Genomic DNA, 23,958 nt, shown 5'->3' on the forward strand with positions numbered 1-23,958 from the left:
CTCATACCTCCAACTTTATTTGCCTTCAAGAATCTCACACACACCTGAGTTGACACTGTTAAAAATCATTTATTCAGGAAACTGTCTGCTCTCACTCTCACTATTTTACAGCCAGTGAATCAGAAGCTAATTCTGCAGGGCCTGAAAAAGTAATTTACAAACTGAGCAACAACCACTGTGAAGGAACGTGTTCCCACCTTACCCGAGGCACACTGCGCGTAGGCCAAAGGGTAAATCATCATCAAAAAATAAGATGGATTCTCTGTAAAAAATGTTTGAAAAAAAATACACTTCCAAATTGGGAAAAATGAACATTATTATTACAATTCATCTGCTTTTGAAATGCATGACTCTTTGGCCTGTAAGGCACGTAACAAAAAGCACTCCTCACAAAGAATAAATACAAACAATTCTGCCAAACATTCAAAATGTACAAAAAAAAAAACCAACTAGAAAGCCTCCCACCCTCTGCCCCAAAGTCAACACTGTGAATGTAGCAAACAAGCTCAGACAAACAGAAGCTCTGCAGGACCTTCTCCCACAATGCATCTCTTCTTCCAGTGATTCAAATTGACTATCAAACATCAGCTCTGAACAAACCAAATCAAGCTTTAGGTTTTTCTTTCTTTATAAAAAAAAAAAGAGTTTGTTTCTTTATATTTACAGTCATTGTGCAAAGACAAGGCAGGAAAAATAAGCAAAATTTGAAGTTTTGCACAAAGTGACGTGAACTTTGTGGAGTTAATCTCATTATTAGGAGCAGTGCTCCTTGTCGTGCCAGGTCGTCATCCAGGACTTCTTTTCTAGGCTTTCCCAGTTGCTGATTCCTGGGTTTATCGCTCTCTCTTCCTGCTTGATCCGAACTGCGCTGTAACTGGGAACCTTGTCTTCATAGTTGGCACGCTTGAAGAAACCACACTGCAGAGAAGAGTGAAAACATACAGACTCAGACTCTTACTAGAGGTTCGTTCTTTTAAACAGCGTTTACAGAAAAGTAGAGGAGAGGTGGTTGAAACATCAGTCTGTTACACAAGCAAGAGTTTAGATGCAATGAGTCCATTAAGAAGTGTCAACAAAGCATCTACACTTCTCATATAACATATGTATCGAATGTAGAGAGAAGGAAACCTCCATCTCAAGTGTCTGCATGAGCAACGAAATAAAAAAGGAAAAGGAAATGAAAGAGGAGCAGAGGAGCCCCGGTGATGTCTGTCCTCTTAGGAGTGAACAACGCAGTCATCCCCTGGCCATGCAGGTAAACAGTCCTCACATCCACTCAAAACCATGTGAGAAAACCTTTTAGATGGAACCTCAGCAGAAACACGTCAGTTTTTATTAATAGCACAGAGTGTGAGAATTGCCCACTGCCCACAGCGAGAGAAAAAGATCCACTCGTTAATGAACGGACTGGTTATTTTACCCTCTTTCTTTTTTTATGCATTTGATGTCAGCATCTCTTTTTCTGACTGGTCATCTTTCTTTCTCCCAAAGAGTCCACACTGAGGAGAGGAACATTGTCAGAAAATGCTTTTTTGATGCACTGTGTACACGACAGTATTCCTGTAAATGGTGCTGCAGGACACAATCTTTCAAAAAAGGTTAAACTTTAAAAAGCTTTCTCAATTCAAAGGCAAAAAATCAATAAATCATAGAGGGTCTTAGTCCTTTATCCTTCAGTCTTACCTTCCAGAGGAGGAAAGCCAACAGAGCCAGCAGCATCAGCGCAAACAGGATGGACAGAACGATGATCCACCACGGCACTCCAGCTGTACTGGCTTCTGCTCGTCTCTCTGGGAACACGGTCAGTTTCGTCTGAGGTGTGAAACAAAGCAGCAGAACATACATGTTCACAAGATCTTTAAGGTTTAACAACAAATTTTTGTATAAACAACTAAGTCCTATTACGCATATATTACCTCTGTCTCAGTATTCTGCAGCACTGTGTTCTTTGTTAAGCTGTTAACCTGCAGAGTGGCCTTCACAATCACATCCACGTGATGTAAGTCAGAGTAGTCCTGATCGAAAACAACAAAAAAAGCAGAGGATTTGGTGAGATGAAGCTACATAAAATAACTATAACAGAGTTAAATGCAATTTAAATTATAAATACTATCAATAACTTTTTTTCTGCTGTCTGTTTTGTTACCTCTATGAAGGTGCTGTTCCACAGGCGAGAGTTCAGTGTTATGAGTGCATTACTGTCCATGCCCACCAGGGGGCACTGTATCTTCACACACTTGGCCCCACTCTCACAGGACTGTCAGCAAAGAAAAGAGCACAAAGTTACGACTCTCTGCTCTGACCACTTTCAGCAAAAGCACAAAACAAAACAAAACAAAGGAGTGAGAAGTGTTAGTGATGTGTTACCAGAGTAAGAACTTTCTGCTTGTCAACCAAACGTGAAATAGTGCCCTCGCTGTATCCCTGGGAGCTCTCTGCAGCTCGTTTCATCCTGTTGACTGGTGTCTGAAAACAAAGAAACATCCAATTACACCAGAAACCTTCTTTTCATGTCTAAATAATTATAGAAAATGTATTTATTTCTTCCTCCTGCTGTCAGTGAGCAGCGCACCTTGATGTGTGCGTTCACTAACCTTGCCGAGAGGGTTGGCGATCCCTTTGGGGGTGCACTGCATCTGGTCCACTCCCGTGGCGCTGATCTTCATCAGGTAGAGCAGCCACTTTCCTGAAGCTATCTCCTTTGGCCAGTGGATGGTGAGGGTGGCAGTGCCAAAGCCTGCCAGGCGTTTTCCCAGATTGATTATCTGTAAATCAAGACACCAGGAATCACTTAACACAGTTCTTATTTATAAGACTGAGTATATTTGTATTCAGAATGCAGGGGAAAGATAAAACAAACACCAAAAAAATAATAATAATCTAATACTAACTCTGAACTGGTGTGTGACAGCACTGCCAATGTCAGTCTCAGACTTCATGGCCTGCTCACCCTTGACCTTTCCTCCAAAGGTGACCTGAGATGGTTGGGCGATTCTGGAGAGGCAGAGAAAACACAGTAGCTAGCGTCTTTCTTCCTAAGCTGTTTTTTTCAGGGGTGTTTGTGTGTGTGTGTGTGTGTGTGTGTGTGTGTGTGTGTTTCCTACCCTCTCAGAGAAAGCTGAAGCGTGACGGACACCTTTGCTTTTGCTTTCACAGGAGCCATCACCTGGTTACTTGTCCTGTGGATCAGAGTTTGCAGACGTGACAAGTCAGGCGTTAAAGCATCTGTGTCCATGCTCAAAACAAGAAAAAATTAAAAACTGAATTAGGTAGTCACATGTACTCACGTATTGAGCTGAAGATTCACCTCCAGTTCAGAGGTGTCAAGAGCGATTCCTGATGTGCCCATGTAAATGTAAATAACTGCCTATATGCACAAATACAAAGAAGTCATATAAAAAATAAAAAATCGAGGGTCATCTGTTAAGCATTCAAACACAATGTTACAAGATTTTCCTTCACCTTTGAATCACGTTTGAAGGGATTTCCAAGATTACAAATGAGCTTGGAACCATCTCTGTTGGCGTCACAGTTAACCTGCAACGAATGAAGAAATCATTCCCAGTTCAAACCTCAACCCTGTGTGTTTTTTTTTTGTCTATCAGTTGAAGTGTGGCAAGGACAGAGACAGACACCCACAGTAGAGGGAGCACGGTAAAAAGAGTAGGAAAGTGAGCGTGGGATGGAGGCGACCACAGTGGCTTCATGGGCATCATCCCCGTTTTGATTGGTCACTTGGACCTCCAGGACGATGTCCCTCTGATCGCTGAGCGGGACCACCGGCACGCCATTATCCCTTTGGACAGACAATCAAAGCATGAGTCATGTGCTGATGGATGTTCCTCTGTTTGGTCTTTGTACAGAACTGGCACAAGGATCCTAATGAAATGCTGAGGTGAGATGTTAAAACTGAATCATTTGAGTTGAGTTTGTCCAAGTTTGTGGTCATACGGGAGGAGCCACAATGACATGGTGTTTATGTACCCCATATTTTCCTTTTATTCCTATGTTCTTTGTGTTCGTGCTGCAGTTAGATGTTTTTTCTATTATCAGTGTTTCTGTGGGGGCAGCAAAAAATATGTAGACTCTGTACATACAAATTTCTCCAAGCGGAAAATAAAATGTACTCTATCATGTGGTATGATATTGTACTGGATGCCATCACAGATCAATACCATATATCACATATAAAAAACTTCATGCTAATGAAGCCTATTTTATGTTTGAATTTAAAAACCTAACATGCTGTATCTTAAGTATCACACTGCATGGTGTCCTGTGGTTTCATGCCATGTTGTTTTAGTTATTTCCTATCATATAAATCAGAGGTTCCCAAACTTTCTAGTCTGTGACCTCCAAAATACCCATCTTGAACACTGGTGACCCCCTGCTATGGGACTTCAGTAATGATAAACCAATAACAGACCAAAAAAAATCGTAAAAAGACCCCTGAGAAACTTAATTAAGCAAACCTTGAAAAAATAAGACTACCACCCCACATTGCTATGTTTACTAATTTAGTTTTCAACAAAAAAATGTGAAAAACAGATCAAATGTTTTCTGTGTGCATCATTGCATATCAACTTTAATATGGAGATAAATCAAGGCCAAAAGTTTTGTAAATTAAAAAAAGATACATTGGAAAAAAAAAGTTTGAACGCAAAAATTTAAAGTGTGATCCAGAACTAAAAATGAAATAAAAACAAAAACTAAACTGAAAAACAAAAAAAAAAAGCTGCACAATTATTTTTCAACCAAATATAGTTTTGATTCAGCTCTAAAATAAAAAAGAAAATTATTAAAATATATATCTATTTTTAGTTTTTACTCTTACATATATTTACCATTTGAGGTGTTAATTTTTAAAGTGTGATTCTCTTTTTTTTTCAGTTCTTTTTTTTTACATTTAAACATTCTTTTTCCAAATTTCTTTTTTTTTTTTGATTTAGAAAGCTTTTGGCCTTGATTTAACTCCATACTTAAACCCTTATGTTTTCTTATATGCTTACAATATTGGATAAAATGTGGAATCTTTCATAGTTTCTGATTTTGTAACACATTCCACGACCCTAGTTCAGTGTGTTCTAACCCCCTCATGGGCCACAACCCCCACTTTGGGAACCATTGATATAGTTCTTACATTTTTGTATAGTTACATATTGTTGGTTAATTATGTTCTTTCACAGGATAATACAAAATGGTACAAAAAGCATATACACTACTACTTCTACTTTTGCTACAACAGCAACAAAAACTACAAAAACAACAACAACAACAATCTGGTATCTTGGTTTTGTGTCATATTAAATGGTACAGTATCATGTCTGTTGTATCATGTATCATATCAAAAGGGATTAGGTACTTTTATGAATACCGACTGAATTCTGTCAAAAGAACCGGGTACCGATCATGTGTTAAATTAAAAAATAAGATTACATTTTATTATTTGAAAAATTTACATTTTTTCCACATAAACCCAAAAAAGTACTGAAAATTGGTACCATTGAGTACAGATACCGATTGCCAGGTACCGGGTACCATATCGTTTCAAATGTGAAAGGTACCTATCCCTACATACCATCCTGTGTGCCATTGTATTTACAGTTTGGTTTCAATTTCCTTCAAGAACATTTCATGGCCAGCATTTTTAACTCAGTAAAGAAACTGAATCAGGACGCAAGTTTTTCTCGAGGTCTTTCTTTCATGAGTATGTCGTTTGCGTGTGTGTGTGTGTGTGAGTGTGTGTGTGTGTGTGTGTGTGTGTGTGTGTGTGTGTGTGTGTGTGTGTGTGTGTGTGTGTGTGTGTGTGTGTGTGTGTGTGTCCGTTGCCTTACAGTTGTAACGCTGTGAATTCCTCCGTTGGCCTGTGGCCGTAGCGATAATTAATTTGCAAGTTGCTCTCACAAATGTTGTCACTTCCACATCCCACTTTCAGAAAATTCACCTGGAACCATGTTCACAAAACACAAGCATGCACTAAATTAGTCAAAAACAGTAACAATTGTAAAATCTGTTTAATATTTTAGTTGATAATTAGCCAGCTCCAGCTTTAGTGTGGCAATCTTTTCAATTTCTTTGATATTCATGACAGTAAAGGCAGAGCCTTTCAGGGTTTGGCAGTTTTTTGAACAAAGACAGAAACTTCATGAGGTTGTTTAGGTCACAATATTCTATACATTTTAGATACTTATAGACGGGCTAATTAATCAAGTAAATAAACTTCAGACCCTGTTACAGCCTGTGTAACAGTATCTTAAATTGATTATCACCTTAGATCGAAATGACGCTGGCTCATTGGCATCCAGGACTGGCGACAGGGGAGCAGTCGAGCTCTGTCTGCGTTTACGTTTGGACTCCTGGATTTCCACAGACACATCGATAGGAATCCCACTCAGCTTGTCTTTAATATTTTCCTGCAGAATGACATCACCTCACTTTACACACCATCAACAACACACAGCTGGAGAGACCAGAAAAAAATATTTATAGTGTCAATACCTCGATGACAAGTTGACGTTTGATGCACTGTTTCTTTCCTTGGCCAGCTAAAGTGACAACTCCTGTAGACTCAAACTTGTTGGGAGAATCCTTGATGATTGCCCTGGAGTTCAGCTTTTTCTTTCTGAGGTCGTCGTCAGCCCGTATGGTGTATGCCACGGCTAGACGGGACAAAAAGAGAGGCACAAGAAAGAGGATTGAATTGAGAAACACAATAAGAAATTGAAATGGAAAACTGTTTTTGAGGCAAATTTGTGTGTGTTTTCTGTAAGGGCCAGCTGGTTTACTTATTGAAGGAGAGTAGCTCTTCGGGTTGGCCGTGAAAGTGAAACATGCCTCCATATCCATACTGAGGAAACAAAAGGGTTTATTTACATATGGACATAAAAAAAACACTCAATACAGAATCTTACAATATATTACAAATTTTTAATTGAGAATTATTACAAGATTCATACCAGAAGTCGTCGCCACACTTCTTGTTTGTAAAGTCAATTTCTTTTGGGTCAAATGTGACTTCTTTCTTGACACTGACAACTGGACGTGCTCTAGGAAGGCAGAACTTACATTGATCAGTATCTCAGATGTGTGTGTGTGTGTGTGTGTGTGTGTGTGTGTCAGGAGGGGCAGTTCACTCACCTGTATACAAATACAGCGTCAGAGAGGGATCCGATAGCAAGGTCAGGGTACGAGTTCCTATCCAGGTCCATGTTGCCAGCCAATGAGTAACCAAACATCTTGACTCCCAAAGGTTGTCCAGACAAAATCTAGAGAAAATAAAATGTTTACAGTTTATTGAATTTCCTCACAGAATTTTACCCACTCTTCAATTTTCTTTGCAACATTTTCCACCACAACATACCTGTGCAGGTTTTGTTGATTTTAGTCCCTCGGCTGATCCATGAAATATATAAACCTTCCCGGCACCATTATCGTCATTTGGAGCCCCCACAGCAAAATCTGAAAGCAAAAACAACAACAGTGACCTCACCTAAGAAGACAGACATTTACATTTACATTTAAACCAGCAATAGGCATATCCAAGGAAGCACTGAAGCCTCACCAGGAAATCGATCCTGATTGATGTCTCCCAGGTTTTTCACAGCTAGACCGAACATGGAGTCTTGAGGTCCTTCTATCCTGATGGGCCTGACTTTGTCCCATTTCCCTGCTTTATTAATATGTACGTAGACAGCTCCCCCAATTTCTCCATCCTTCTCAAAGTACTGAGGTGCTCCCACCACTATATCCTGCCACCTGTCAAACAAAATGTTACGTTTTTTGTAAGTGGAACAATTTTCAAGCAGATGTCACAGATCAGTCATACCAGTCTTACCCGTCCTGATTCAGATCTATGACAGCCAGATCATAGCCAAAAGATGAGGCCAGCCCCTCCCCTTCCAGGTTGTAAACTCTCTCCAAGCTGTTTTTACCATCACCTTTTTTCAGCAGAACCACCGATCCGCTGAAATTAGCTCTCGGGGCACCTGCCACCACTATCAGCTGATTCTTCACTGTCAGAGCTTTTCCAGAGTCCAAAGCGAATCCTGGGGGGGACAGTGTCAGACCAAAACTTCACTCCATAGTCAGACATACTGGAGTCTATTATTCTGAAAACATAGCAACTAAAGACACAAGGTTTGAACAGACGAGAGGTGGTTTACCCAGATAGCTGCTGGGAGGTGCAGGGACCAGATCAGGGTTCTTCTCATTCTCGTCTCCAGCCTCAAAAGGCCCGTCATCATAGATTCCCTCTAACAACAGTGTTTCGTTTTTTTGTTCCAAGCGTACAATTCCTAGAAAAGAAAAGTCAAATAAGGCATGGAGAGTTAATGCAAAGAAAGATTCTGGCTTTAAATAAAAAGTAGGTGGAGACTCTGCGAAATTTCTACCAGACATTGGTATTAACTCAAATGATCCACACATGAAAAGAAATCACAACGTTCAGGTCCATAAATAATGATTGTGTGGAATTAAGTGTGATAACACATGAAAAAGTATTGAAAACGCTAACTGAGACTCATCTAATACTTAGTGGAGAAGCCTTTGTTTGCAATGACAGCTTCCAGACACTTCTTGTATGTTTTAACTAATGGCCCACACTGCTCAGGTGTGATTTTGGCCCATTCCTCTGCACAGATTGTCTTTAAATCTTGAATATTCTTTGGTTCCCTCTGGTGAACCCTTTTCTTTAGCTCTTTCCACAAATGTTCAGTTGGATTTAAGTCAGGTGATTGACTAGGCCATTCTAACAGATTGATTTTCTTTTTTTGAAACTATTTGAGAGTCAACTTTGCCGTGTGCTTTGGATTGTTGTCCTGCTGGAAGGTCCAGCCAAGTCTCATCTTCATCATCCTGGTGGATGGCAGCAGATTCATATCAAGAATTTCCCCATGCATGGCTCCATTCATTGCTCCGTCAATTATATGAAGTTTGCCAACACCATGAGATGAGAAACAACCCCATGCCATGATGCTTCCACCTCCAAACTTCACTGTTGGTTTAGTGTTTTTTGGGTGATGTGCAGTGCCATTTCTCCTCCAAACATGGTCTGTAGTATGACAGCCCAAAAGTTCAGTTTTGGTCTCATCTGACCAGACAACATTCTCCCAGTATCCTACAGGCTTGTCAAGATGCTGTTTAGTAAACTTTAAACCAGCTTCAACATGCCTTTTCTTGAAGAATGGAGTCTTGTAGGTTGAGTGTCCATAGAGGCCATGGCAGTGGAGTGCATTGCCTATTGTTTTCTCTGTAACAATTGTACCTGCTGCCTCCAAGTCTTTCTGGAGCACTTTCAGGGTGGTCCTTGGCTCGTTGAGTACTCTTCTGACTATATTTCTGACTCCCTGGTCACAATCTTGCAAGGAGCTCCTGTGCGTGGCCTGTTGATGGTAAGGTGGTGCTTCTTCCACTTGTGAATAATGGCCCCAACGGTGCTGACTGGAATATTCAGGTGCTTTGATTTAAGTCTGTAACCAGTTTCATTCTGATGCTGAGCAACAATCAGGTTGTGAATGTCTTCAGAGAGCTCTTTGCCTTTAACCATCATGAGGTGTGTGGTATTTAACTGCTTGGTGAAAAAACAACCATTTTTATAGGACCATCAATTTGCTCTAGCCCAGCTGATGTTGGTTTGCACTAATTGGAAGTTCAAGTAATAATTATTGACAGATTTCAGGTGGTATGGTGCATTTCCTTGCCAAAGTATACAGCCTTTCCATGGTGTGTTCAATATTTTTTTCCCGTGTTATCGTACTTAATTCCACTTAACCATTATTTATGGACCTGAACGTTGTGATTTCTTTTGATGTGCGGATTATTTGAGTTAATACCACTGTCTGGTAGAAATTTTGTTTGAATTGCAGCTTTGGATATAGTTATGGTTTCAATGCAGGTATGGAAAATAATGAAGCAGTTTCATGCTGGTTTGAAGCTACTAGCAAAGGTTTAACATTAACAAAAGCTAGCATAACTTAAGATATAAGCTTGAAAATTTGAAACATAAAACATTTGAAAAAAAAAATCAAATATAGAGTCAAGTAAACTGAAGTTGACACTCAATTTTGTTGTTTTTCACAAAAATAGTTTCACAAACTTTTGGTGCACACATGATGTTACAAGTTTAGCTACTAGCTAGGCCAGCACGATATGGCCAAAATCTAATATCTCGGTATTTGTAGGCTATATCTCGATACACGATATATTTCCCTATATTCTGATTTCTCCTCTAAATCACTTTATTAATGTTAAATCCAACATAAAATGACAGTACAATGATTCAAGCAGACCTTTTAGTTGGATTTTTAAAATTGGAATGCAAAAAGGGGAAATCTCAGTGAGGTAAAGTTTAGCAAACTTTTTGTTTTAAACCAAACTTTATATAGTTTCATATTTTTAGTTCCAGTAAAATAATTCATTCAGATTTATTCAATTGGCTGATAATATAATATAATATAATATAATATAATATAATATAATATAATATAATATAATATAATATAATATAATATAATATAATATAATATGATACTTTCACAATATCATTAACTAAAGTTGGAGATAATACTTTCATTTCCATAAATCAGCTCCCTGGATAATGTTGGTCATGCTGAAAGGACTCTAGTGACTTCTGTCTGTTAGCCTGGGGTCTGGTTGAATTGTATTGGATTTGGGTTTGTCTTCTGATAATATCCCAGCTGGCATTATTTTGGTATTCAGCTGTAAAATAGCATCAAACTCATCTGCTGTCATTTTTCGAGCAGCTCACAGCTGATTGCCGTGACTAAACGGCATTCATACAGGCAGCAAAGCAGGCCCAAATAAGCAACTACACTTTTGAAAACAAGCCCCAAGAACCCACAACCCATGACTGATTTAACTTTAGGTTAAGAAATTAACCCTGGTTCTCTGATACATGAGTGAGGTAGGGGCGTACCCCATAGAGAGATACTGAAATAAATGTTGAAAGAGAACGTGCAAGCAACTTTCTTCTATCCTCCCCTAATACCAAAACACGCACGCGCCGGATAGTTTTTCTGGCTGGGCGGGGGAGCGTGGTGCTCGCTTGAGAGGAACACCGGCTGAGCTACAGAGAGTGAAACGAGCGAATCACCTAGGAGAATAACGTTCCTACGTCTGAAAACATTTAGGTTACTGTTTATACTTGATGATTGTGATATAGTCATTTTATACATCTCACGTGCAAAAACCCGTGATACATTGAGTATATTCTATATATCCCCCAGCCCTACTACTAGCATTAGCTTAACATCAACTGCTCAGATGAAACAGAAGAGAAAAGAAGAGAGGAGAAGGGAGGAGAAGATGCACACACACACACTCACACACACACACACACACACACACACACACACACACACACACACACACACACACACACACACACACACACACACACACACACACACACACACACACACACACACACACACACATACACACAAAGAATAATAACCTTTCCAGTTATAAGCTCCAGGGGCTCCAAAAATGAGGTAGTGGTAGTCCTTGTCAAACACAGCAGAGATGCCCTGCTGGCAGGAGCCAAACCTCTCGTGACCTCTTGGCCGGCCGTCACAGAAATGCCATTCATCTCCTTCTTCAGGTACGGATTTATCAACCGTCAAGGACTGACTCATCACAATGCAGCGACCTATGATGTCACGGGACTCAAGGGCCCTGCCCACATTGCTTCTGCGCTCATAGCGGTGGGCACAGGTCTGTCAGGGACACAAACACAATCATAATTTAGGTGAATAATCAATAGATTAAAAAGAGCTAAAACAATTTCCAACAGATCAACGTATCTTAAATCTAGAGTCTTCACGTTGGAAAGCCTCGCCAAAATGTTTTTTTGCTTTATTTTTTGCAGCAACCAAAATAATTTTCAGGTTATTAACCCTTGTATTCAGCTTTCTTAATAATTACCAAGCTGAGTTAAATACTTGATTCTGATTGGTCAAAACTCCAAACAAGTGTAACACTGGATGGTAAAAGTGGCAATGTGGAAAACCTGGTCACACATGTAACACATGTGACGTCCGCAAAATGTGTCGTCACATTTTATGTTATGTGTTTATGCTTTAATTTGGATGTAATAGCCAAATAGTTGGACATTTCAGTGTCACCAGCAGGAGGCAGTGTGGCGCTGGGATTCCCCCATATCGAATCTTTTTGGCAGCAGAACTAGCGTTTCTCCTTCATTCTGCTGAATGAAGCTGAACTGTAAAGAAGCTCAGTTGCTGGCCTCATTGTTTTCCTCTGTTTGTACAGATATTCTTATCTGCTTATGGGCTCTCACCGTGAGACCTGTAATGCACACATTAGATGCAAAGGAGTAAAGGCCATAGATTATAGAGGGATTATCAGTCTACGTCATCATGAAGATGTGCACACATCTTGACCACAGAAGCAGCGTTTAGCTCCATTTATTTATACAAGTTAGCATTTTTTAAACAATAAATTCAATCTGTTATCACTATAAAAATGTACAGTCGTTTTGTGGTCAGTTTTTTGAAAGGATACTATACAACAGAGGCAACATCTCAAGTTTTGACCTCAACAGAGCAACCAGTGTTTTGGAGTTAATAGCGACCATGCTAACCGGTGACTCTCAGCCAACAGTATCAGTGATTAAAGACCCAGAGTCACCAGTTACCTGGGTCACACTTTACACTGAAACACCAGCAACGTCTGCAGGTAAATAATTTACTCTGGACGTATTTTTTTGGTTATTTTATTATGAACCAGGTCTCAGACTCAGCAGTCTGTGCTTTTTTTGGTCTGGGAGGGTTTCTGATTTACTGACACATGTTAACGCCCTGGTCTGTCACAGCCTGGTAAGTGTCCATGGATAACGCAGTCATGAGCAGTTATATGTTTAAATTACTCTCTGGGTACACACCAGATTTCTCCGCTAGAAACGTCCATCCACCTGATATCTGTCCACTTACTGCTATTTCACAAACCTGGGAGCCATTTACCATCCGTAAAAGTTCTGATATTAAGTTAAAAATGTGTTTTTTGGTGGTTAACTCCTCCTCGTCAGTTGACAAACCATTATACTCCCCAGTGCTTCTGCACCCAAGTTGCGCGTGCATCCTGCGTTGTTAATAAACAAATAATCCCTCTATATAATACATGGACAAGTGTCAATAAAGTAACACTTTCTTTTCTTAAGCAGAGTAGTTTTGAAGTCTATTGTTTCTGTGCTGGGAAGAGGTAAAGAGCCAGAGTTGTCAGTCAAGTCAGCCATGTCCTTAGTTAGGCAAGGCACGTAAGCTTAATATCTTCAAAAATAATGTTAAAGAAAACATTTCCCCCGTACAGTGTGTGTCATTAGAGAAATGAGATATTCAGACCAAATCCTTTTGTAAGTAAGTATGTTTATTCTCACTGTAAAATGGCTTTAAATGTGTGTATGTGGCATGTGGCTTTTGCCGTTGCCCTCAAGCAGACATGTAATAAACTGCAGTTTTTAACACTTAACATACAATCTCATAACAGAGCTGCTGCAATGCATCTGTTAAGAAAAACACTCATGTTTTGACTGACAAGTTAATAAGGTTTAAAACAGAAAAGCAGGATGTTTAGATGTTGTCCATGACCACCACAGCTACACATTTTTCCTTACATTGACTTATTCATTTATCTGCCTCACATCACAGCAAAGAAAACTTAAAATCTTGAATGGTAATATCAAAGTCAGATATCCTGACAGGCAGTCTTACCATAACCTTTCCACCTGGTCCCTGGCTGCTGACGGTGACACCCAACCACTGGTTCTCTTTGCTTTCTCTGTCAGTATTCTCTAAAACACAGACAGATACATAAATTAGTTGACTGTTTAGAAGGTGTATACAAAAACACATTGTGGTCTTGCTGGACACCTCACCGTTATTGTCGATGTTCACCCTTGTGCAGGTACTTGAGTCAGAGGTCATGTCACAGCTGTACAGTCCCCCTGTCACTTTGGATTTCTGTCCACTAAGGGCTTTAGCTTGTGGGGCTCCAACCAGCAGCCTACAACGCACACACATAAATACAAACTTAATAATCAAAAAAAAAGCAGGCTCATGTGATCATTGGATCTTAATGAGGTTTTAAGTAGAGCTACAATATACAAAAGCAAGAAGGGGGAGTGTGACAAAAAGCACTTTGAAAAAATATTTTTTTGAAAACAAGAAGTAAATAAAATAGTCTGTTTATCTGCTGATATAAAGTTTAAGACCATTGCTCAAAAAATTACAAAAAACTCTTCAAACCAGAACAAAGTTTTTCTCAGTAGGACTCAGCAATGAGTAACTCCACCGTTCTTGTTAATCACTTCAAAAATTCATTTGAACATGCTTGTTGCGAGTGTTTCCAGGAAGCTTTTGGGAACATTGCTCCAAGTGGTGAAGATGGCTTCATGAAGGGCATCAACTGTCTGGAACTGACGGCCATTTTTATAAACTTCCCTCGCCATCAATCCCCAAATGTTGTCTATTAAGTTTAAATCAGGGAAACTTGCGGGATGGTCCAAAGAGTGATGTTATTCTCCCTGAAGAAGTCCTTCATCAAGCCAGCATTGTGACCTGCAGCGTTGTCCTGTTGAAAAATCAGCTGTAACCACACAGATCAGGGCCCTCAGTCATGAAGGATGCCCGCTGCAACACCAGCCGCTGTTTGACCCCACCCTGCTCCACCTGAAGCTCCAGTGTTCACTGAATGACAAAGCCCCAGATCATGATGGACCAATTTATTAAACCCCTCCCCTCCACTGGTAGAAAACAGCTCAGGTGGGATCTCCTTGTCATGTCAGTAACGTTGAAGCCATCTGGACCGTCAAGGTTCATTTTTCTCATCAGAGAATCAAACTTTTTTCCACCCTTCAATGTCCCATGATGCTCCCTGGCAAAGTCTAAACGGGCAGTTTTGTGGCGTTGAAGGAGACGAGGTCTTTGAATTTGTTTTTTGTTTTTGAAACCCTTTTCCCGCAGATGTCGTCTGATGGTTGTTGTGCTGCAGTTGGAACCAGTAAGGTTCTTAATGTGGGTCGAGGACCGCCCAGTGTCTTGATGGACAGCCAATCAGATCCTCCGGCTCAGCACAGGTGTAAATTTTTTGGGTCTACCACTTGACTTTTTTGTTCCATAATGCTCAGGATCTTTCAAAAGGCTTATGCAGCTCGACGATCCGACCACATTCAAGAAGAGACAGCTTCTTAGCTTTAGCCATCAGGAGGGACTGACCGTGTGAATGCCTGACAGAAAATGAACATTTTGAGCAGATTTTGGCTTTAAAAGCCTGTGGTCTTACACTTTTGATCAGCTGATAAACAACCTATTTCAGTTTTTGTTTTTTGTTTTTTTTGTAACACGTTCCAAATGTTTTTTGTCACACTCCCCCTTCTTGCTTTTGCATATTGTAGCTCTACTTAAAACCTCATTGAGATCCAAATGTGCAACAGACAAATTCTAGCAATTTTTCAACTGGTCTTAAGATTTTGATCAAGTCTGTATTCATCTCATGTGAAAAATGACTCAAAGAGTTACAGCAGTATTCAATTGTCATCTTGGGCTCAGACAGTGCAGCATTCTGGCATTTCTTACATTTTGCAAATTTTTATTTTCACACATTCCAGTCAAGTGTGCCACACAGCAGCCACATTCACACACACAAACATGACCAAATGCACACACACATCCGCCACTGAACTGATGTTCCATGTCCTCACCGTACCAATGAGTCAAAGACCCCTTTCAAACGCCTGCTGTGCTTGATTGAACCAGGCTTTCTATCACTTTCCAAACACACACCACACACACACACACACACACACACACACACACACACACACACACACACACACGCACACACACACACACACACACACACACACACACACACACACACACACACACATAGACAAAAGATTCCTTTGTGAACAAGGACAGGGGCAGATGCCACACCCAAGTCTTGAAGATAGGCATCCAGTACCCAGAGTGTTGGGTAGAGTAAATTAAACGAGGCAAAGTGACCTGCACAGCACACTGTCAGTATCTCTCCTGCTCATTCTCTGACCTCCACAGTTAAAGCTGAACAGCAGACAGTCTTCCTCAAATCAGAATGGGAGGAGACATGTTAAGCTTTGAACTCTCATAGGGACACACACACACTAACAAACTCAGTGAATATCTTGGAGGGAGTTTAAAGAGACGAGCATGGCCTATCATGATCAGCATATCTGAAGAGCAGACCTCACCAGTAACTCTATGAAAGCTAACTGCATATGGGGTGCGAATCTAACAACTTCCGACATCATAAAATATACAATTTTTGTTTCAGCTGCAGTTAGGAGGATTGGCAAATGACAGTTAATTCATTTATATACATGGAAAAGCTGGCCTGTTTAAATGTTTGTAGTCTTTGATGGGTTACAAAGGAGATGCTAATTTAATCTGAAAGGATTTCTTAACCATAAAATGCGTCAACACCATTTATCACAACAGAAATAAGCCCTTTCTCTGTCTTAGATTTATGATTCCTGCATTTATTATTAAGTGTCCCAACTAGGTGTTTCTGAATGACAATGAGATAGTGACACTACACATTTGTCATCACACTGACTAAAATGTAAGGAGCTGTGTGTGAAACCACTGCTACTACTGCCCCCGGTGGACAAAGTGATATCTTTCATCACTTTGCTGGTTGTTCTGTCAATCCATGTTTGGCCTCAGAGCTGTTATTCCCTTCTTATGACACCCCACTGAGAGGCCACTGATATAGGCGTATACAAGATTACACAGTGTTAACACCATTTGTGTTTGAAGATCATAAAGAGCTATTTCTATTAATTTGAGTTTACTTAATAACCAACTCCAAACTTCTAACATTAGTGTTAAGGCACACATACGTCTGTCACAGATGAGGCCAAAAAAAGTGAGATAACTTCTCAAAAAGATCTTTTGTGAGTGGCATTGATTCTCAGGTTGGCACATCTCCTCTTCCATTATCCTGAGACACAGAAAGTCAGATAGACTGAAGAGAAAACTGCCAGGATACAACACAATAACTTTATTGTTGTCAAAATTCTTATCTCCTGAAACCACATGTCAGGTACCAAGAAATGCACTGATCCAATGCCATTAACAAAAATCAACACGTTTTTAGACGATCACACAATACATAAATTTACATCATCAAAAATATGCACACGCATTTTGGCAATGGAAGCGGTGTTGAGCTGCATTCATTCAGACTACTTAGTGTTCCTGAAACACTAAATTGAATCTGTAAGCCGCATAAAAACTTTTATCAAGTTTTAACTGTTACAGAGCTATCTGACCGTGCTAACTAGTGACCCTCAGCCAAAAGTGTCAGTGATTGTCGGCTGATAAGTCCCCAGTTAACAGGGTCACACTTTACACTGAAACACCAGCGACGTGTGTGGCTGTTATTAAATGTTATTAAATGTGTTTTCTTTATCCAACCTCAGGTAACAAGGTTTGACCACAAGGAAAACATTTTTACTGCCGATTCTCTAAATCCAGTTTCTATGGGTATTTAATAAACAACACTCAAATATTCTGATATATTAGGTGCAGTTCTCTATCTGGACATTTTCTGGCTCCCTTATCAAGACCCAGGTTTCAGATTTAGGTGTCTGTGTGCTCTTTTTGACTTTGGAGGGTTTCTGGTTTACTATTTTATAAGAGCATTGAGTGACTTGTCTGTTAAAACTCTGCTCTGGGGTACACCCTGCATTTCTCCACTATAAACGCCTCTCCACTGTTGGGATGGGTACCTTTCATATTTGAAACCATAAGGTACCAATGCCGATGCACATGACAGTCAGTATTAGTATTCGGTGCTACCAATTTTCATGACTTTTGTGGTAATAAATATTAATTTGTTTAATAACAAAATCTCAAAGTCTTTCAATTTAATGTTTATTTCTCATTAACCTGCAATGCTGTGTTCATGTCCCACATGGAAAATTGCCTACTCTTCCACTCACTCACAGTCACAAAGATGTGTTTAGGTACCTTAACATGGTACTGTTTGGTTTTATGGGAATCAGTACTCAGTGCTACAGATGGAATTCAGTCAGTAACTATAAAAGTACCTAATTCGGTACCAATCCCCAGTCCACTGAATGTCTGTCCACTTGTTCTTAAATTGGTTTTATAAAGGTAAATGCATTTTTTGGTGGCGAACACCCCCATGTTGCTTGACAAACCACTTTATTCTGCAGCAATTCTGTTACCAAGATGCACACGTATTCTTAACTGTTTACAAACAATAAATTGGTCTTTTGATGGAAACAAAAAAGATGTGTTAGCAGGGAAGTAATACTTAAATAAATCAGTGATTTCACTGATGATATAAGGTGTTTTTCAATCATACTAGTATCAGAGGCGTACCCTGTATCAGGAGGTAAAATCACAGTCAAAACAGGAAATAAGTTGAATCTATTAATCTAAATCTAAATCATATAAAACGTTTTTAGTCTAACTTTTGAGTCGAATCTCAGTAATCCATTTTTAATCTGAGTCACTTAATACTATTTTGATTGTTTGCAATTAAAGTGTGAAGTGCTGACATGATATGTTAGAGCCAAACTTAACAATAAGGCTGACCCGCTGTCTCCCTGACAGTGACTGAGCTGTTAATCTAATCACTCAGCACCACCAGAGGAAGCCCAACACACAGGCTCAGTCTGCAGGAAGCAGAAAAACAGAGTGTGAGGGACTCTATAAACAGAAAAACACACGATAACGGGGACACATGGGCGGGCTCTCCCACCACAGGATGACACAGCACCCAGGGACATCCCTTTGACAGAGACGTGTTGGTTTTTTAGTTACAGCAGCAAACTGGCTGCTGGCACTGGGAACAGTCTGTTTCTCAGTAACACCCAGTGGCACCTCGTCAACTGGAGGCGTTCACCTCTAAATGGGTTGCAGATCCTGAGGTTCATATCATATGTTACTCCTCTCCCTCTGTCAGAGGGCTGCAGTCTGACAGCTCGTATTTGGTGCCCAGATGTAAATCTGATTTATGTTCCTGTCTGCATTCCTTTGGTTTCACTTTTTATTTTTTTTAAGATCATTTCACCCTCCTTCTCTTTGATGTTTGGTAACCTGAAATAACCTGGGGAAGGGGAGGACAATCCAAACTCCAGTTAAAAAAATCTCCCTCAATAAATTCTGATATCTACACATAGGTTTATAACGATACCACAGTAGTCACATACACAAACCTTAACTTTTATAACCCTAACATTTCTAACACCACATCCAAGATCTTAAATATTGTCAAACCATCAGTATGTCTCCTCCTTCTATCCTTCCTCGTATACATTTTGTGCTCTTCTTCTTGATACAGAAAGCTCCACATGATAATTACAACCAACCATGGAATGCTCCTGACTCACTCACACAAACAAAAAAGCACACATGCACATACACGACCTCATCATCTCCTGCAGGTACATGTAACTCTTGTCCCTGGAGGACTGAGTAGACTCTCTTTCTGGCGAACAAGGCTGATGAAGGATTGTGACTCAGTGTACACACCCAGCAGTGAGGAGACACATGTAGGAGAGGAACACAAGCACACACAGGCCTACATCTGCACACATGTTGCTGCAATGTATGTCAATGAATTCTCCCAGGAGAAGAAAATCCATGACAGCATTCAAAAAATCAATCAATCAATCTATCTCTTCAGGTTAGGAATGTATCAGCTGCACACTGAGCTCTCTGATGCTCATCCAAGTGACTGACAACACGGCAACGCCTTAGTGCTCAGCCGCAGCATGCATCAGCACTGCAACAACGCACCAAACACACATATGCATACACACAAAGGCACAGTTAGAGCACATTCCTCGTCTTAAACTGTGAAGCTTTGAGCAGCGTCAGCTCCAAAACAGACACAGCTTAAAGCCTGGACATACACATTTAAAACTGGATTATAAAGCAACAAATGAAGCTCCTTATCTTTCAAACTCATTGTTACTAGTTAGGACAAGTTAAAGTATTGCAAAAGACTTGTTCACAAACTGATCAAGAGTGAACTTGAGTAATGAAATCAGAGTTGGAGAAAAAAACCAAAGAACTGAAAGCATATGAACACCTCACAGGGATCAAGATCTCAAATGGTAATCAGATTTCTTTCTGCGTAGCTGTACTCGATGTCTCTAAACTACAGTCGTAGAGTTGAGAGCGACAGGAAAACAACACATCAGTAATTACAGCTTCCCCTAACAGCTCAGTCAATCCTCTTTGTGCGGCTTTCTGCTTGTTTCAAGGTCACATCTTTTTCACAACTATTTTCTGTTTTGTTGCTTCTTTTTTTGCTATTTGTTGTTACAACCTGAGGCCTGGGGACCCTGCGGTGCCTCTGGTCTTGTGCTGATCACCATGCGTCCCTTATTTAGACACAGCCCAAAACTAGGACACAAACTGCTACTGTGCGTATGTAATAGCACTAATAGTCCATAAAGACATTTAAGGGGAGTCCTAAGTTTATTCAATGCTTAAAAACTGAGCCTTCATAGCTCAGGAGATATTACACATGAACGTTTACATATCAGCATCAGCCACGACTGACAGTTTGGAGCAGCAAAAGTAGTGAATGATACATTCTATTCTCCAGAATCTGCATGGTATTTCATGGTAGACTGTTTGATAAATTGACGTTTCTGTGACGTCAACCGTATGCTTCTGAAATAAAGTTTTAAAGCGAATCGTTGGTGGAGGCCATATTGGAAATGGGGCGGGCTTTGAGCCTCCTCACTTTCAGCTGTAGTGCACTCATGTGTCAATCAGCTGAGGTGTGCCTATGATTGGGTAAACTCATCACCTTAAAATCTTCTAAACTTCTGAGTTACAAATATATTCAACCACTGCACAATGTGTGCTTCTAGGGAAATCAGGCATTCTGCTGATAAAAAAAGGCTTTTTTTTTGGCTTGGTGTGTGTGTGGTTTCGGCAACTTTCAGAGCCAGCCTCAAGCAGATACTACGATCTGCAGATTTTGGCACTTTTAGCACTTAAACAACATTACTCCAAATGTCATACAACACATAATATTTAGTTTCATGACTCAATTCTTGACATTTATCATATTCAGATTTGAAGTGTGCACTGTAATCCTAAACAATATCAGTTAAGTCCATTAAAAAAAAAATGTAAACCAGTTTCATTAATAAAGTGAGTAATCAAATAGGGGAACCCGTGCTGACTAAACTAAAAATCTACAGAAATCTGCAATTTGCAAGCAATTTGAATGAGTCGACAAAAAATCTTAAGAAGAATGAACTTAAACCCAAGAAAATAAAGTTTCAAATCTTAAATTATACATTAGTTCAGTCTGCATAAAATTCAAGTAAAACAGTTGCCTTGGAAAAATTAATCCATCAACTTGACCACTTCTCTCTTTCTGGGTTGTGAGAGGCTAAAAATCTATCTATTATATCCAGAGAGAAATCCACAGGGAGAGGATGCTAACTCTACACAGAGGTATCTGGCCGTCCAAGGAATCAACCCAAGAAACCTTCTTTCTGTTAGGCGCATCATGGTGGTGTACTGGCTAGTGCCCCCTTTATTCTAATAACTGATGAAATTTCAATGAAACAGACTGTAATTCACTTTATAATTAATATAATAACTATAAGTTTAAAAAGCAAGCTACAAAGTCAACCCTTTTCCATTGTACTTTCTAACAAAAAGAGGTGTGGCCAATATTAAAAGTAATCAATTTGGGTAGAGTCAACTGAAAATAATGACTTTAATCATAAATGCATTCAAAAAAAAGTCACGTTTATTTAATTCTTACGTACTAATGTACACTATACTTGTTTTTTAAACTGATTTGAAATCCAGGCTTTACAGTAAACTTCTGTAAGGCACCTTTATAACCAACATGTACACTCCTGGCTGGTCCTATTGTATCCAGCTCTGATCTCAGGTCTGTTAATATTCAGCCCATTCAAACCGGGGAGCTCTTAATGGTACTGTGCCTTTTTTTGAGTGACAAACCCCTCTGATTCAATGTCCATTAAAATGCCAGCACTGATTTAATGAGATGTTTTGGGGCTGGATGCTCGAGGCTCGGTTTCACCTCTTCCCACTCTGAGAGGGAGAGGTGGAAATGTGAGCGCGCGACCATTGGGGCACGTGGAAAAAGTGCTTTGATGTCCGTTAAAAACTCACAAATGAGTTATCTGAAGGTGAAATGTACTATTGTTTGGCTAGTAGGTTTAGTCATGACAAGTGACAAGTGTAGCAAGTGCTCCTTTTCGGAATCTAAAGCAAATGGGTTGTTAAGATTTTTTATATTTTTTAAACTGTTGGAAAACTACCAACTGTGGGAAGGTGCCTGCGACATACCTGCGTAAATGATTTCTAGCAGGTAGCATATCATTTTACACCTCTAATGGCGTCGGAAGTTCTCCAAAAAGGTTTAAAGTGGACATTTTATCTCATTCTGCACCAAAGAAAGTTCACTATAACGATAACAGTCGTCTTCATTGTTGTGACGTTTAACTATAAAGTTATAAAAGTTATTTTGATTGCATGTGACGCGTAACCGCCACGGTTAGCACGTTAAAACTGGAAGTGTCTCTTTCCCTTCAGGGACAAACGTGTGGTTCTTACATTCTCTTGCTCGTCGGTTCAAGCTGCCAGTGCATCGCCAGGGAGAAGCCGAACAAGCTGCCCGGGTCCCCGCTCTTCTTCAGGACATTATCGGTGTCCAGGTTGAAACCAGACAGCCGCCCACATCCCGAGAGAAAGACGAACAGCCACAGTCCACAGGTGATCCAGCTGCCCTCCATGAAAAACAGTCAAACAGAAAAATTAGAGAAAAACGCTCCCTGTGACCGGTGGAAGGTGAGTGCTGACTGAGGGAGGTGCAGGACTGCGACTAACTACAAGAGTGTTGAAAGTTGTCCACTTTACTTACACAGCCTGCCCCTCCCACTGTCCTCCCCTGCTGACACACACACACACACACACACACACACATACACACATACATACACACACACACACACACACACACACACACACACACACACACACACACACACACACACACACACACACACACACACACACACACACTGCACTACAAAAAGCCTGGAAATCAAACTACAATTGTCAATTCTCTTGGAAAACCTTGTCAGCCTGTTAACAGTCTGAAGCTCAACGCTGTAACCTTATCAGGTCAATCATGCCTTGGGCTTTGTCAAAACCCATGTTCAGCAATAAAAAGGTCCCTCAGGCTACACTCCTAACTTCCTATGCAGAATCTTTATGTTTTACACCCTGAGAAGATTCTGTTCAACTTCTTTGGAAAATGTTTGCAATTTTCTGCTTTTACTCACAGTAAATTATGTTACACTGGAGGAAATATAGCTGTTGAAAAATGTATTTATTTTGCATTTTGTTTTCTTGTTCATATTTAACTGTGAGTCCAAGAAATTACAGCACAAATAATACAAGAGGATACAATGCAACTTTTACCATACAACATGCATGACAAAGTGTGCAACAAGACTGTAAAATATTATTTCACATGATATAACAGAATACCAGAAGATATAGTATGAGACAACACTGTAATACAGCATGTGAAATGATACTATACAGTTTGATATATGAAGGTATTTAATCTTTAGACTGAAGAAAGCAAAATGTGATATGATATGGTACAACATGAAAGTAAATATAGCTTTAATAGTACCATTATTGATTCAGAAAGCTAAATGTAAGATGACAAATTTTTCCATCAAATAAAAAAATAGAAGCACTATGAAGAGTATTAAAAGGTGAGACCCATACAAAGATTTGTTTATCATAGATGAGGTTAAAAAAGAAAATCATTTACATACTTTCACAACTTTTCAGTTGTCTGTTGGGAAAACTAACCTTTTTTAACTTCGATTGT

General features: G+C 39.8%; 1 protein-coding gene across 2 annotated transcripts; it reads right to left on the minus strand.

The window, feature by feature from the left end:
* Window positions 1–27: 27 nt before the first annotated feature.
* LOC141804175 (integrin alpha-6-like) lies at window positions 28–22,908 on the minus strand. 2 transcript variants are annotated; one of them, XM_074688496.1, is made up of 26 exons: window positions 22,665–22,908; window positions 13,910–14,037; window positions 13,746–13,825; window positions 11,474–11,735; window positions 8,163–8,294; window positions 7,835–8,045; window positions 7,562–7,755; window positions 7,361–7,458; window positions 7,138–7,265; window positions 6,957–7,046; window positions 6,786–6,847; window positions 6,499–6,659; window positions 6,270–6,413; window positions 5,835–5,944; window positions 3,640–3,796; window positions 3,463–3,537; window positions 3,288–3,367; window positions 3,105–3,179; window positions 2,892–2,994; window positions 2,595–2,765; window positions 2,368–2,466; window positions 2,147–2,257; window positions 1,917–2,015; window positions 1,684–1,812; window positions 1,421–1,499; window positions 781–918 (listed from the first exon to the last, which is right to left on the minus strand). In XM_074688496.1, exons 1-25 carry the CDS (start codon window positions 22,841–22,843, stop codon window positions 1,434–1,436), a joined length of 3,144 nt encoding a protein of 1,047 aa, XP_074544597.1. In that variant the 5' UTR covers window positions 22,844–22,908; the 3' UTR covers window positions 781–918; window positions 1,421–1,433. The 2 variants fall into 2 exon arrangements, with proteins under 2 accessions (XP_074544595.1, XP_074544597.1); XM_074688494.1 differs by lacking the exon at window positions 1,421–1,499 and having other exon boundaries at window positions 28–918.
* Window positions 22,909–23,958: the final 1,050 nt, after the last annotated feature.

Source organism: Halichoeres trimaculatus, unplaced genomic scaffold (assembly GCF_033239565.1).
Source record: "Halichoeres trimaculatus isolate MK-OKI-2021-1 unplaced genomic scaffold, fHalTri1.1 fHalTri1_scaffold_15, whole genome shotgun sequence".
NCBI classification, from domain to species: domain Eukaryota; kingdom Metazoa; phylum Chordata; class Actinopteri; order Labriformes; family Labridae; genus Halichoeres; species Halichoeres trimaculatus.